Source organism: Siphateles boraxobius, unplaced genomic scaffold, assembly GCF_051911475.1.
Source record: "Siphateles boraxobius isolate OS27281-9 unplaced genomic scaffold, OSU_SipBor_1 41, whole genome shotgun sequence".
Classification (NCBI taxonomy): domain Eukaryota; kingdom Metazoa; phylum Chordata; class Actinopteri; order Cypriniformes; family Leuciscidae; genus Siphateles; species Siphateles boraxobius.
The window spans coordinates 37,456,264-37,473,111 of record NW_027509042.1 but is presented as its reverse complement, the minus strand read 5'-3'; the positions used below and the strand labels follow the sequence as shown (position 1 = coordinate 37,473,111).

Below are 16,848 nucleotides of genomic sequence, written 5' to 3'. Positions count from 1 at the left end.
CGGAGCACTAGGTCCCTGTGTTCGCAAACCTGGTCTCGAGAGTGAGCTAGGATCAGCCAGTCGTCGATATAGTTCAGGATGCAAACCCCGTGTTCCCGAAGGGGAACAAGGGCTGCCTCGACGACCTTCGTGAAGACGCGAGGAGACAGGCTAGCCCGAAAGGGAGAACCGCGTACTGGTATGCCTGCCCCTCGAAAGCAAACCGTAGGAACGGTCTGTGTCGAGGGAGAATGGAGACATGGAAGTAGGCGTCCTTCAGGTCGATTGCTGCAAACCAATCCTGGGGCCGCACACATTCGAAAATGCGTTTGGCCGTGAGCATCTGGAACGGCAGCCTGTGAAGGAAGCGGTTCAGAATGCGCAGGTCCAGGATTGGCCTAACCCACCGGTTTTCTTCGGGACAATGAAGTATGGGCTGTAGAAGCCGGACCTAATTTCGGCTGGAGGGACAGTCTCGATCGCACCCTGCGGCAGGAGGGTAGCAACCTCCAGTCTCATGATAGGGGCATTGCCACCGACCAAAGTGGAGCGGACTCCTCTGAAGCGGGGAGGAGACCGCGCGAACTGAATCGCGTAGCCGAGCCTGATCGTCCGTGCGACCCAGCGGGACAGGTGGGGAAGCTCTAGCCAGGCTCCCAAGAACTGTACCAGCAGGGTCATACGAACCACAGACTTCCCACCGGTGATGCAGCAGGGCGGAATGACTGGCCCAGACGTGGACGGCATACAGGCCCGGTGTGGGGGCACAGTCATTAACCACGCCCTGACAGAGGAGACCAGGGAAGGATGAACGTTCCACGGGGGTCTGCTCTGCCAGGGGGCTGGCGACAGAGGCGGATGAGAGCGGCACGGTCCGGGGACGGCGCGCACTGTCAACCGGCTTTGGGACAGAGGAGGACGAGGGGTACACGGCTCGGGGGTGGCGCACCTTGTCGTCCAAGAACTCTGTGTGCTCAGGGATGAACATGTCACTTTCTTGCTTTAACCACATTAGGGTGCTGCCCACCCAGGGGTGAGCAGCGGGAAGTGGAAAACAAAGGATTCTCCCCCGGCCCTCCACCGGGGGAAGGAGTGGTCCTGCTATCATCTCCTGAGAAGTGACCCTCATCACTGAGCAGCCCGTCTCAATGCGCCGCTTGGCCCGGCATTTAGCGGGGCGGGGCAGGAGAGGGCTGTGGCGTCCCCCTGCGGCCTCCAGAGCCAGCCCGGGTGAACGGGCGGAGTGGAAGCCGCGGGAGGGCGTCTTCGGCGGTGGACAGACTGAGGGATCTGAGCGGACGACAGGGCCGTCGGAGCAGAATATGCCTCAGTCTGCTCATGGGCGGTTGAGAACTACTGTACAGCCCTGAACCGCACCGCCGAAGGGCTGACCTGGGATTTGAGGGTGTCGGGCAGACGGGACTGCCGGACATCCTGCATATCGGACAGGTTAAGCCACAGGCTTGAATGGTGTACATCACCTGACCCAGGGAGCGTGCGGCCACTTTCGTCGCTCGGGAAGCAAGGTCAGTGTCGGCGCGCAGCTCAATGAAGAGCCCTGGGTCAGTCCTGCCCTCCTGCATGTCCATGAACACCTGGGCCAGGAAGACCAGCAGAATGGCCATGGCATGCAGTGAGGCGGCTGCCTGTCCCGGGCGCTATAGGATTTCGGCACAAGTGTAGACGAAAAACTACAGGCTTTGGACGGGTGCTTAGGATCGCGCCGAGAAGAAGCACTCTGAGGACACAGTTATTTTAGTATCACAGCAGAGCGTTCAACCGGGGGACCCCAGTGTACCCAGAGCAGCGGCCATGGGAAGGAAGTGCGGAGGAGATCAACGAGGGATCGCTGAAAGACAAGGGGGTCTTCGAGGATTTCGAGATCTCCTGATGCACATCTGGAGAGAAAAGTTTTTGGGTTAGACGGCGACAGGAGTCAGCGGCCACCCCAAAACCAATCGTACAGCAGCGAGCGCTCAGGACAGGGTGGAGGGTTCCACCCTAGTCCGATGCTCGAAGCGGCCCGGGAAAGCATGGCCGTCATCTCAGGATCTGACTCAACAAATGCCATATGCACACCCGAAAGTGGCAGCACTGTCAAATCTTCACTTCCTGAAGATTCTTGCCCGACCTGTGATGCTGCGATGGACAACAGATCCGATTCTGGAACGTCAAAGGAACCCGCGAGGGGTCCGAAGACGGGCCCGAGGGCGTCACGGGATCGTTCACGGGTTGCGTCAATGAAGAGGGGGGGCGTGGGGCACGGACGGATAGTCGGCGCCTTGTTCCACACCAACACCCTCAGGTCACCCTGGCCACCAGCCGAAGTAGCAGCTCACGTGGAGAGTGTTAGATCGGGGTGTGGATGAGGGGACTCTCTCTCAAACGAGATCATTGAGTCTGGACCATAATGACGCGATGGTCACGTTCCCGCGGGGAGAACGCGAGTCATCCACAAACGCTGCTCTAGCGTGATCAAGCACGCAGAGCAGAGAATGTGCCCATCAAAATCGGAAATGAGTCAACAGCCACCAGTAAAAGCACGGGCAAGCCGTCTTTAAAAAGACGTGCCGCGTGCGAGCTCTTTTGTGAGAGAAAAGAAACTCTGAATGTGTTGAAGCGCCCGGGGAGAAACACACTCACTGGCAAACCACTGCACAGATAAGCAGGAAGCGTGCACTCGCCGGGAGATCGCCGTCACACCAACACCAGAGAATCTGGCTCGTCTGTAAGAAGCTGACAGTTCAGAGATGGCTTGTGGAGTGAAGAATTAACTTGGCTCCGAAGCGAAAACATATCTGCATGTTGCCGGCTTCCTCCTTTTATACCCACGAGGTGGGGCGGAGTAACGCTATGCAAATTCCGCAGACCCATGGCATTTCTTTTCCATTGGCTCATTTTGTAATACTCAAAGTTGATAGGCTTTCTAAGCGAAACCCCATTCGTCGTCATTCGACGTACCTCGGAGTGACAACGAAAGGGAACTAGTAGTTGACTGAGAGTACACTAAAAGAGCAAAAAGAATATATAATTAGTAAACTACAATTATGATGTTAAGTTCACTTAAAGAAACCTTGTAGTATAAAACTACTATTGAGAGTATAATTCAAAGTGTACTTTCATAAACTAAAAATTTGCTACAAGTATTAAAATAGTAAACTACTAGTATACCCATAAGTTCACCTGCAGTACAAATGAGAAATGTAATTATGAACCAGTTGTGCACTTAAAGTTTACTAATGTTACACTTATAGTACACTTGAACATACTTTTAGATACTAAAAATGGGGCAATTTAGTCCCAAGCGGTATATAAATACTACACTTACAAGTTTACTACTAATACATATTGACATTAGTATACTTACTAGCCTACATAATTATACTTAAAAATTTACTTGAACAATACTTAAGTGTACTGCATAAAATGAAGTAGTACACTTCTTTTTCGTAAGGTTATAGCCTACAGTTCAGAATCAGTTCTTTCTTTTGGGAGAAAAGAACTCCATTTGTCGTGCACTTTCATCTTTGAAACTTTGCAGACCTTTTACATTCACAAACACATATATATATATATATATATATATATATATATATATATATATATATATATATAGCAGCTTTTGCCTTGTTTTAACTGGAACTCACAACATTAAAATGAGGCTTGAGTCTGTTAAATGAACTTTGGAAGTAAATTTACCCTTTTAAAATCTCTATATATTTACATATAATTATTACAGCCGTTTCTGCCCCATAAACAGGCATGAAGAACTGTGAGCACATTTTATGGCCTATAAATGCACAGAATGGTGGAGTGCTGTGGACACACTACCTTCAGCTTCCTGACAGCCACACGGACCATGTCTGTACCTTTGGGCTGCTCCACATCTGTGATTCCCAAGAACTACATAAACACACAGTAGACATAATGTCAATTGATTTAAGTAACATATTAACACTATATTTTGTTTGTAATGGTGACTGGGTTGATAAGCATACAGTATGTGTGTGTAGCATTCTGTACTTGATGAAAACTATGATGAAGGTGACGGTCACAGAAGGGGAGTTCAGTGAGCTGTAATAACAGTCTATTCACGCACACACACACACACACACACACACACACACACACACACACACACACACACACACACACACACACACACACACACACACACGCACACGCACACGCACACGCACACGCACACGCACACACACACACACACAGACACACACACACAGTACAAATTTGAACATCACTACATCCATCATACCAACAGCTTCAGTAGAGCAGGCTCATCTTTCACACACTTACACACACCCACATCTCACATCCCAAAGTCAAAGACATGGTGTACACAGTGTGCATTTGCAGCATAGGGCTGCTCCCACCCCCTTTTGTGTAGTACATATAGAAGTAGCAGAGAGAACCACAGGAACAAATAAGAAATACGTCTCAAACTGTACCTTTGCATTATACACAACATGACTTCTCACCAAGGCTTCAGGTGTGTGCATACTTGGTTTATCTGGATGTAAAAAGAGAATAAAGATGAAGAATTTAGGTTTAATGGCAGATGACTGATATTTCCAGTAAGTCAGCAAAAAAAAAAAACTTGGAATGTTAAGAAGCTAAATTATGCATTTCTGTGGCAACACTATCAACAGCAAAATGTATTTGTTGGGGTCACATGACGTCACTGTAGGTTTGCGCCGCCATCTTGACGACCGACGGTCTCAGTAATGCCAGAAATATGTTGTGCATTTGGCTGCAACAACAGCCGAAAGAGGAACCCCGAACTGGAATTTTATTCTATACCAAAAGAAAAGGATAGAAGAAATGTCTCATATTGTATGAATGTCTCATATTGTATCATGTCTCATCTTTCTGTGCGCACACACCCGTCCCGAAGCGTGCAGCCATAGACCCCTATACAGCGCGCGAGTAGTGAATTGTTTCGTGTCTGAATGGACCTGTTATGTTTAAATGTCTGTTTTGGAGAGTATTCACGTAAAATATGTCGGTTATGTCTTAAACAGAGTTGTCATCCAGTCTCTTTGGTAGAGAGAGAGAGAGAGATGAGGAAAACAAACAAGCATGCAAATTGAAATTATCGCGGCCGGGAAAATTATCGAGCTAATTTTTTTTATTGTGCGATTAATTGATTTATTGACTATCGCGAAAGGCCTAATCCAGATTAATGACAGCGAGTCATTAAAAACTGATAAGAGCAAACTACCACCAAAATCAGACATTTGAATTTTTTTTATAATACCTACTGTAGGAATTGAGGGCGAACCAAACATACTGTATGAATCTTCCAGGTGATTCGTTCCATAATTCCACACAAAACTCAACATTCCAGAACCGTAAAGATCCCGGCTCTAGCTAGTCTACAAAACGACTTAATGGCCCTGCAAGCTTCAAAGAGTTGAGCCTAAATAGAGGAAGAACTGGTCAAAGTTAGATAGTTTGGAAAAGAATGATTGGTTCAGAGATGGCACGCCTCGGAACCCAACAAGATAACGGCAGAGGTTGTTTGATCCCAAGACAAAGGATTTAAAACAGACCTCCTTTTTAAGGACCTTTTGACGACCCCAGGGTGGAAATCTCTTAAAACCACAGAGACTGAGACTTTACATATAAAAATACATAAAATCATCCCAAAATAATTATTGACGGACTTCTAATCAAACATTGTTCAACTACATAATCCTATATTGTATCTACAACCTCTTAATGTGTCTATTATGCTTAGATCACATACAAGACATATAATTGTTACAACTATTAGATGTTTGAATGAAAGTGTGTCTTGTTTCCTATCAGTACGATAATATGTTCTTAATTCAGAAGATGGCTTGATTGAAATCTGTGTAAAATGTTTTGTGTTCTTATAACAGGAATCTTGTCTAAATTGTATACTTTTGTACTCTGCTAAAGCCGGAGGGTAAAGAGGTCACAGATAACATATGATTTCCGATGAGAGGTGAAGAGAACGCCACCTCCCAAATAAAGACAGTGCCTAATTGGTCAGAACTCATTTAAGAGGCTGGACAAACAGCTGAGTTTAAAATCTTAGGACCCGAAAAGCCAGTGGAGTTTTAGTAGAAGATTTTGTTAATTTGGGTTGAGGTTTAGTTTGTGAATTTATTTGCTAGAGCAAATTTACAGAAGTCATGGAGAAGCCATGACGAGTAACCGGACAGACGAGTAACCATGTAGACGAGCAGGCAAAAGAACCGAAACCAAGATCAGAAGAACATGGGTTAAACAGCTTCATTCAAGCCATCTAACAACTATCGTCTCACTTTCCTTTCTTTTTTTTAGCTTTCTTTTTTTTCTTTTCCATTGAGAGTCTCGATTCTAAGTTAAGTTTTGTGCAAAGTTCCGTTTAAACGATTCGACTGCAAAGCCCGCTTTCCAATTTCAAAGACTTTCATCCATCGCCAACACACCACGTGATTGGCTGCCCAGAGACATCTATTCAGGCACGAGGACCCGGGAAACACCCTTTTACGCCGACAAAAGTAATACCAAAGAAACGCACAGACAAACGCAAGTATACCTCCAGACTCTTAGCTGAACTGGTGCATTGAGAAAAAATTGAATAACCCGCCTAAGAAGCAATAGAAGGGTTAAATTAATGATTGATGGTTCGTTCAGGTCATGTCTTATAAGTGCAAATAGAAACTTGGAATTTCACTATCTCACTCTTGAACTCATTTTTCTTTCCTCACTCTCTTTCTTTCTGCAACTCGTATGAATGTGTGTGTGTGCGTGGGTTTGTGTTAGATATTAGATTTATGTTTTAGAATAATCAATAAAGTCTTGTTTATATTTTAAAGATAATTGTCTTGTGTTATGTGCTTACAGATTTAATGTCTTAAACTGCTGATCTAAGTTACCTTGCTAATAAATAGTGTTTCACTATAGTTTGGATATTTATATCCGCTGCAGAGGTTATAGTTACGGCCCGTTAGAATGAACGCTGGACGAGTTATTTGCTCGGCCGTATAACCGATTTGTTTAAGTGATTCCATATAAATTAATTAATAATTCCTTTTGAGCTAAATTGACCTTTCTAACCCAGACACGTTACTTACTTAGTTCCTTACACTACATTCCCCATGATTAAATATGAATCCTTGGTGGCCAGGTGCCGCACTTTTACGTTTGTTACCCATCCAGCAACAGAATATTGATACGCGTCTGTACTCTTGAAAGCCTTCAACAAGCGATCCCCACTGTATGGGGAGGGGTTATGTACAAGATTAATATATATATATCATAGAAGGAAAATTGGGGCAAGTCTGGGGCAGACAATAAAGGACAAAAGGAAACTGGGGGTAAGAAATAAGGATCGGAGCCTAAAATTTAAATATCATCCATGCATCTCTGTCTTTCTCTCTCATTCAAATGGGCAGTTTGGGCGGCCATACTGGCGAGATCTGTCGTCAATATTGCGGTGTTCTATTTCTTGTGACGTAGGTGGCATCTCTGAATATGCAGCGGTCACTTGGTCACAAGTAGGAGCTCTCAAACAATTCTGAGCTTACAAGTTGTAATTATGAATTCTACGAGGATGTAAACACTCTATACAAGACGGAATCTCGTAATTACGGTAATTCCGCGATGGCGTGAATGCACCTATAGTTACTGACTTGAAGCAAATTCATCCATTTTTAATATAATGTTTCTTTCTGAACAACAATTGGGGAAATAAATTAAATTTTGTGCTGTTCCTGGCGTGTCTCACCAGCCGGTCTGCATGTCCTTCTGTTCTCACTATTAGAAACGGGCAGCTGAGGGCTACAGTATTTTTGACAAGGTACATAATAATTCAAGGCAGATTGTGCAGCTCATTTCAGCTATAATTATTGCCTGAGCCTGTCACAATTTAATGCAGGTTTAGCATTTATATTTTATAATGTACATTTACATGATTTATCCTTTATCATTTGTTGACATGTATTTACGTCTATGCTATTCATGTGATTAAAAGGTCAGTGCATCTTTTCAGTGCTGCATTGCTGTGCAAAGATGGTCAGTCAGTGTTCCCTTTCGTTGTCACTCCGAGTTACGTCGGATGACGACGAATGGGGTTTCGCTTAGAACACCTATCGACTTCGAGTATTACAAAACGAGCCAATGGCAAAGAAATGCCATGGGTCTGCGGAATTTGCATAGCGTATCTCTGCCTTACCTCGTGGGTATAAAAGGAGGACGCCGGCAACAGGCAGATATGTTTTCGCTTCGGAGCCAAGAGCATTTCTTCACTCCACAGTCATCTCTGACTTCGCTCTACGAGACGAGCTTCTCTCTCCGGTGTTGGTGTGACGGCGATCTGCAGCGAGCTCACAGTGCCTGCTGATCTGTGCAGTAATCTGCCAGTGTGTGTGTGTCTCCCTGTGCGCTTCAACATCGCGGAGTTTTTTCTCTCCTCTCATAAAAGAGCTCGCACGCGGCACGTCTTTTTAAAGACGGCTCGCCCGTGCATTTCTGGTTGCAGCGGACTGGTATCGGACTCTGATGGGCACGAGCGCTGTCTAGTGTGTTTGATCATGCTTGAACAGCGCTCGTGGGTGACTCATGTTCTCGCAAGGGAACGTGATCATCGCGTCATAAATAGGTCGAGACTCGGTGAACTCGCAAGAGTGAGAGTCCCCTCATCCACCCCCCGATCTTCGGCGGGTGGCCAGGGTGACCTGAGGGTTACGGTCTGGAACAAGGCGCCGACTATGTGTCCGTGACCCCAGCCCCCCTCTTCGATGACGGTGCCCGCTAGTGAACTGCTGATTCCCGCGAGTCTACCCTCTGGTGGCCCGCGTGTTTCAGTTGAAGCTACAGAGGAAGATGCCATGTCTGTTGCAGCATCACTAGGTGGGCTTGAGTCTTCTGGAAGTGAGGGCTCGTCACCTTCCGGTGTGCATACGGCTGTGCCTGAGTCTGATCCGGAGATGACGGCCATGCTTTCCTGGGACGATTGGTTTTGGGTAAGGCCGCCGACCCTCGTCCGTGGCAAACCCCAATACCTCTCTTCCCGGACGTGCATGATGAGATCTCGAAGTCCTAGAAGACCCCCTTGTCTTCTTAGGACCGCTCGCTGATCTCATCCGCCTTTCCTCCCCTCGATGGGGCCGCTGCCCTTGGGTACACTGGGGTTCCCCCGGCTGAACGCTCTGTTGCGATGCTATGTGTCCTCAGAGTGCTTCTTCTCGGCGCAATCCTAAGCACCCGCCCGTGGCCTGTAGTTTTTCGTCTACGCTTGTGGCGAGATCCTATAGCGCCACGGGACTGGCAGCCGCCTCACTGCATGCCATGGTCATTCTGCTGGTCCACCTGACCCAGATGCTCATGGACCTGCACGAGGGCGGGACTGACCCAGGGCTCTTCACTGAGCTGCGCGCCGCCACTGACCTTGCTCTCTGAGCGACGAAAGTGGCCGTACGCTCCCTGGGTCAGGTGATGCTCACCAGTCTGTGGCTGAACCTGTCTGATGTGCTGGATGTCGCGCGGACCCGTCTGTCCGACATTCCCATATCCCAGGTCGGCCTCTTCGGCGGTGCGGTTGAGGGCTTGCCCAACAGCTCTCAGCCGCCCATGAGCAGAGTGAGGTTGATTCTGTCCCGACGGCCCCGCCGTCCGCTCAGATCCCTCGTCTGCCCACCGCCGAAGGCGCCCTCCCGCGGCTCCCACCCCGCCCGTTCACGGGCCGGCTCTGGGGGCCGCGGGCGGACGCCACAGCCCTCTCCAGCCCCGCCCCCCGCTACACGCCGGGTTAAGCGGCGCTCGTGAGACGGGCACCTCGGCGATGGAGCAGGCTGAGGTTGATTCTGTCCCGACGGCCCCGCCGTCCGCTCAGATCCCTCGGTCTGCCCACTGCCGAGGGCGCCCCCCCGCGGCTCCCACCCCGCCCGTTCACCCGGGTCGGCTCTGGAGGCCGCGGTCGGACGCCACAGTCCTCTCCAGCCCCGCACCCCGCTACACGCCGGGTTAAGCGGCGCTCTTGAGTTGGGCTCCTCAGAGATGGGACTCAGTTCTTTCCAGGAGTTGGTAGCAGGACCACTCCTTTCCCCGGGGAGGGCCGGGGAAGAATCCTTATTCTCCAAAGAGCTGATTCTCCCGTCTCTGAGCACAGAGTTCTCGGACGTCACAGAGCGCCGCCCACAAGCCGTGCTCTCCTCGTCCCCCTCTGTCCCAGAGGTGGTTGACATGGTGTGCCGTCCACGGACCGCTTCGCCCCTGTCCCCCTCTGTCGCCAGACCCCTGGCAGAGCAGGCCCCCGCGGGACGACCAGCCTGGTCCTCCCCTGGCCCCTCTGCCAGGGCGCGGTTGCTAACTGTGCCCCCACATCGGGCCGCTATGCCGTCCACGTCTGGGCCAGTTACTCCGCTTCGCTGCCCCTCCGGGGGGACGCCTGTGGTCGCATGATCCCGCTGGTTCAGTTCCTGGGAGCCTGGTTAGAGCTTCCCCGTCTGGGTCGCGCGGACCATCAGGCTCGGCTATGCGATTCAGTTCGCACGGTCTCCTCCCCACTTGGGGAGTCCGCTCCACTTTTGTCGGTGGCTATGCCCCCATCAGGAGAGCAGAGATTGCCACCCTGCTGGCGAAGGGCGCAATCGAGACTGTCCCTCCAGCCGAGATGAGGTCAGCCGGCTTCTCAGCCCCTACTTCATTGTCCCCAATAAAACCGGTGGGTTACGGCCAGTCCTGTACTTGCGCGTGCTGAACCGCTCCCTTCACAGGATGCCGTTCAAGATGCTCAAACGCGTTTTCGAATGCATACGGCCTAGGATTGGTTTGCAGCGATCGACCTGAAGGACGCCTACTTCATGTCTCTATTCTCCTTGACACAGACCGTTCCTTCGGTTTTCTTTCAGGGGCAGGCATCCAGTACGCGGTTTTCCCTTTCGGGCTAGCCCTGTCTCCTCGCATCTTCACGAAGGTCGTCGAGGCTGCCCTTGTTCCCCTTCGGGAACACGGGGTTCGCATCCTGAGTTATATCGACGACTGGCTGGTCATAGCTCACTCTCGAGTTCAGGTTGCGAACACAGGGACCTAGTGCTTCGGCACCTAGCTCGTCTGGGCCTTCGGGTCAACTGGGAGAAGAGCAAACTTTGCCCCGTGCAGAGGATCTCTTTTCTCGGTATGGATATCGACTCGGTCGCCATGTCCGCGCAGCTTACGAGCTAGCGCGCGCGCAGTCACTGCTGACTTGCCTGAGACAGTTCGAGGGCAAGAGTGCGGTTCCACTGAAACTTTTTCAGAGGCTCCTGGGCATATGGCTTCTGCAGCCGCGGCAACGCCGCTCGGATTGCTTCATATGAGACCGCTTCAGCTTTGGCTTCGCGACCGAGTCCCGAGGTGGGCATGGCAACACGGCACCCTCCGAGTAACAGTTACTCCGACCTGCCGTCAGACCTTCACCCCGTGGTCGAACCTCAGTTTTCTACGGGCCGGAGTGCCCCTGGAACGAGCTTCGCGGCATGTTGTTGTAACGACAGATGCCTCCTCCACGGGCTGGGGTGCCATGTGCAATGGACGTGCTGCCGCGGGCTCCTGGACAGGACCCCGTCGCCTCTGGCATGTCAATTGCCTCGAGTTGCTGGCCGTACGTCTTGCTTTGCGCCGCTTCCGGGCCGTGCTCAAGAACCAACACGTACTAGTCCGCTCAGACAATACCGCCACTGTAGCGTACATCAACCATCAAGGTGGTCTACGCTCCCGCCGTATGTCGCAACTCGCCCGCCACCTCCTCATATGGAGTCAGAAGCATCTGAGGTCGCTTCATGCCATTTACATCCCCGGAGCCCTGAACTGTGCAGCGCACGGCTTCAGCCCCTCCCGGGAGATGGGCGACTCCATCCCCAGTCGGTTCAGCTGATTTGGGACCAGTTCGGGGACGCACAGATAGATCTGTTTGCCTCTCACGACTCGACCCATTGCGCCCTGTACTATTCCCTGACCGAGGGCACGCTCGGCACGGATGCACTGGCGCACAGCTGGCCGCGGGGCCGCAAATATGCGTTTCCCCCAGTGAGCCTTCTTGCGCAGACCCTGCGCAAGGTCAGGGAGGAAGAGGAGCAGGTCATTCTGGTCGCGCCATACTGGCCCGCCCGGACCTGGTTCTCCGAACTAGTACTCCTCGCGACAGCACCTCCCTGGCCGATTCCCCTGAGGAAGGGCCTCCTTTCTCAGGGACAGGGCACCCTATGGCACCCTCGTCCCGATCTTTGGAACCTCCACGTGTGGCTCCTGGACGGGACGAAGCAGGTTTGAGTACCCTTCCACCTACGGTGGCGGCTACCATCACTTCCGCTAGAGCGTCGTCCACGAGACACGTCTACGCTTTGAAGTGGAACCTCTTCGTCAACTGGTGCTCTTCTCTTCAAGAAGACCCCCGGAGATGTTCGATTAGTGTCGTGCTTTCCTTCCTTCAAGATAGGCTGGAGCGAAGGCTGTCTCCCTCCACCCTGAAAGTCTATGTTGCCGCTATTGCCGCACACCATGACCCAGTCGAAGGTAAGTCTGTTGGAAGGCACGACCTGATCATCAGGTTCCTGAGAGGAGCGAGGAGACTGAATCCTCCTCGTCCTCCTCTCGTTCCCTCTTGGGACCTCTCAGTGGTTCTAACTGCCCTGCGGAGTGCTCCCTTTGAGCCTTTGCAATCAGTGGAGCTTAAGTTCCTGTCTATGAAGACAGCGCTCCTGGTTGCATTGGCCTCCATCAAGAGGGTGGGGGACTTGCATGCATTCTCCGTTGACGAAGCGTGCCTGGAATTTGGGCCGGCTTACTCTCACGTGATCCTGAGACCCCGGCCTGGATATGTGCCCAAGGTTCCTACCACTCCCTTCCGGGACCAGGTGGTGAACCTGCAAGCGCTGCCCCCGGAGGAGGCAGACCCAGCCTTGGCACTGCTCTGTCCAGTACGCGCCCTCCGCGCCTATGTAGACAGGACGCAGTGTTTCAGGACTTCAGACCAGCTCTTTGTCTGTTATGGTGGGAAGCTGAAGGGAAAGGCTCTCTCCAAGCAAAGGCTGTCTCACTGGATAGTGGACGCCATTGCCTTGGCATACCAGCAGCAAGGTCGACCGTGCCCCCTTGGTGTGACCGCCCACTCCACCCGGAGTGTGGCATCCTCTTGGGCTCTAGCGCATGGCGCCTCGCTAACAGACATCTGCAGAGCTGCAGGCTGGGCGACACCTAACACATTCGCCAGATTCTACAATCTCCGAGTGGAGCCAGTGTCCTCTCATGTACTCGCTTCAACCAGCTAGTACTGGACCCGCTCAGGTGTCTTCGCTTGCTCGCCATTCCACTCCACGGACTGGATACGTGCGATATTCTCCTCAGGTGAGCTTCCCCAAAAAGCCCTGAGTTCCTCCAGCACTCTTGACGTTGGCGCCAGTGTCTATTGCCTGTGCGTCGGCTAGGTGCCTCCCGTGTGCATGGTCCCTCCTCTGAGCGACCCCCACATGTGTATTTCCACTGTAAGCCTCTCTGAGCGTGTGTCTTTCCCTTGGCAAGCCACCTTGCCACCCCTGGGGTTGAAATATTCCACCTGCGGCTGGACACCCCAGTGTTCTCCATATGTCTCCTTCGGGTCATATGTGTATTCTCTAAGTCCCCCCCCCTCTGGGTTGGCAGTAATTGCATATTTCCCCTAAACTTTGGGATATGCCCCCAGTGTACCTTGGTATTCCTGTGCTAAATAGGAGTCCTTCGTCCGTGCCAGTCTCACGACAGGGATCTCAGATTTACGCAGGGCACTGGAAGACAGCTGAGAAGGTGGCGTGATTAGACTGGTAACCCCATTCGTCGTCATCCGACGTAACTCGGAGTGACAACGAAAGGGAACGTCTCGGTTACGTATGTAACCCTCGTTTCCTGAGTAGGGAACGGAGACGTTACGTCTGCCTGCCACTTTCCGCTGTACCGCGGGGATCGCCTGAGCTCAGTCTTGGCTCCTCAGCGAAGAAACATATCTGCCTGTTGCCGGCGTCCTCCTTTTATACCCACGAGGTAAGGCGGAGATACGCTATGCAAATTCCGCAGACCCATGGCATTTCTTTGCCATTGGCTCGTTTTGTAATACTCGAAGTCGATAGGTGTTCTAAGCGAAACCCCATTCGTCGTCATCCGACGTAACGTCTCCGTTCCCTACTCAGGGAACGAGGGTTACATACGTAACCGAGACGTTTCATTTGTTAGATTCTTTTTTCTTTTTCTTTACTTTTTTGTGGTTGTCCTGAACTTTTTAATGCACCACATGTACAGAAGCAGCAAAAATGTACAGTAGTTAAACAGGAATCGCAATCACTGGATACTTTAAAATTAATTATTGATTCTCCTGCACAGCTGACACTGCATATTTACCCCAGAGACCCCTTAAAACACTTAACATTGATAAGGGTCTCCTATCTTTCAGTCCCCCAATTTCAGTGCTTTAAACATGAATCAACACACCAAAGTCTCAAACACAAAGAAAGCCTTTACATGTTTTTTTGTTTCTGAGAATTTTTGAGAAAGGTGTGTAATGCGAGGATAATAACACTGTGATGCAGTACTTGAGATCAAAGCAATGCACAGCATGAATAAATTAAACTGATTACTCTTGCTTTTATTCATACTGCTGTTGTTGCATTTGTTGTCAGTTTCAATTATTTTCATATGGTGATTAATCAGACCTCATCTTTTAATTAAATGTCTTCTTGTAGGCGTGTTAAATGTTGAGGTCCATGCGCATCACGTTTAATTAGAGCAGCGATGTCATCGTCCAGCTCCGTTCAGTTCTCATATAATGGTGTCAATGCAGGCAGATCAATAATATTGTCGAATATTAAGTGTCCCCAACTAAGCAAGCCAAAAGCCAAAGGCGACAAATGCGACAGTAGGGCTGTAGCGATATACACTAATCTCACGATACGATACGATACACGATATTCAGCTCACGATACGATATATATCACGATATTCAGCCAACGATACGATTCGATATAATTCGATACACTTACATCATTTTCTGAAAGATTTAAAGGGGACAGAGTGATTTTGGTGACATCTTGTGAGTGTTCCATTTACTTGGATTGAATTATTTGAACTGAAAACTAAAAACTTGATTTACACAATATATGTCTCTGACTGGACAAGTTTAGTTATTCATTCAAGAGCTGTGAGTGCCTTTTGTTGTTTGATTCACATTAATGGCTCAATCGTCAGCAGGTTTATTAAACGCTGCCCCTCTAAGACCGTGTGCAGATCTAATAGGTGACTGATGCACCATAAGTTAACTATTTACGTCCATTTAAGACATAAACTGTTTAAGTGAATAAACTGTGTTTCAGTGAATCTCATAGCTGGTCATTTTTATATTATTATGTATATTTGATAGTTTAGATGCGCACATGAAGCCCAAAGTTAAGTAGCCTATACTTTTCTTGTCTCGTTGCAGTCCATTTCGGATTGCGCGTCTTCTTGTGAACAGCTCTTGCACAGATGTTTGTGCTTTTAATAGCTCTTTTAATGATTAAATTGCGTCCGCAATTTAGCAACAGTAGAGACTGCATTTTACAACAATCACGATCGTGCTGATTCTGACGGTACGTTTGGGTTTTAGGAAGAAATGACAGCGCATCGCTGTGAAGGGAAGGAAGTTGCTCAAGACATAATGCAGTTAGTTTGGTTTCATCTCAAATATCTTCTTTTTATAATCGCTGAAAGCCGAATCTAAAATAAAATTAGAATATTATCCCAGATCTAAAGTGTAACCACAATTAAATGTTTAGTTCTGTCCTCATTGTCAGTGATTAAGGGCTGTCGCGCTGTGTGCGCTGTGCTCCGCGTGAGAGATCGCTCTCTCTCTTCTGGACTGCGAATAGCAAAATTGCATCACAGACAAATGGTTTAATATTATTATATATAGAACTGGCTGGCGAGATAAACATGTTCAAGATTACGTCTTTAATATCAATAATAAATAGTAGCCTACGTGTATTTTCTATTTTCTCCAGTACCGACAGCAGAACCGAAAACGTCCAAGCTTTAAAGCGAATGGGGGTAAACACGGGGTATTTGCATGGGACTTGTGTATCGATACTCGCGGCTTAATAATCGATACTTTCTTGGGAAAAAAAATATCGATTTATATCGCAGAATCGATAAAATTGCTCAGCCTTATGCGACAGTGGCAAGGAACCAAAACTACATCATGTAACAGAATGGATAAAAAAATGGATGATTGGGAGAAACCAGGCTCAATCTGGGGGCCAGTTCTCCTCTGGCCAATGAATGAACAGTGTATGATTATGATTCAGGCAGCAATACAGGTCAGAAGTCAGATTGGATCGAGCATTCAGAATATTTATCCAGTTCCATCTGGTTGAAGATCGAGGGTGGTAGGGTGACCAGAAGTCCCGAAAAATTCTGGACAGTCCCGAAATCAAAGCTGTTGTCCCGAATCCCGAATCTGGCCCTGATTGTCCCAAAAATTATACTGAAGCAAAATCTTGAGTTTTTGATAATAACACAAGTTATTGTTTGATAAAACATTAAAAACTGCCCGTGGAAGTTGAGTCGTGAAGAGAGCACAAGTTGCAGCAGCCGCGAGCTCAGTGAATGAATGTGCAGGCAGCTAGTCGTAAAGGAGTGATTGATTTGTCGCGGCACTATGTGCCAAAAAATACTTCGGCAATGAACAATGACCCATCATCACGCCGGTATGGAGACGAGTTTGTTGAGGATCAGTGCCACTCTCTGTCGTGTCGATGAGGCCTTCACAGGGGAGAGTCTAATTGACACAATCTCTGCTGACACTTGGATGCGTTGTGGTCGGGTCTAGGCACAGGTCAACCATCTGATGTGGACTGT

At 49.3% G+C, this 16,848-nt stretch overlaps 1 protein-coding gene across 2 annotated transcripts in view; it reads right to left on the bottom strand.

Moving 5' to 3' along the window:
• gulp1b (GULP PTB domain containing engulfment adaptor 1b) overlaps positions 1–16,848 on the bottom strand; it is a 116,318-nt gene that overhangs the window by 20,953 nt on the left and 78,517 nt on the right. For both annotated transcript variants that reach the window (XM_077199409.1, XM_077199408.1), the window contains exons 3-4: positions 4,446–4,507; positions 3,811–3,882 (exon numbers count right to left, since the gene is read on the bottom strand). In XM_077199409.1, the coding sequence (XP_077055524.1) occupies positions 3,811–3,882; positions 4,446–4,507 (134 nt within the window). The remainder of the gene's footprint in view (positions 1–3,810; positions 3,883–4,445; positions 4,508–16,848) is intronic.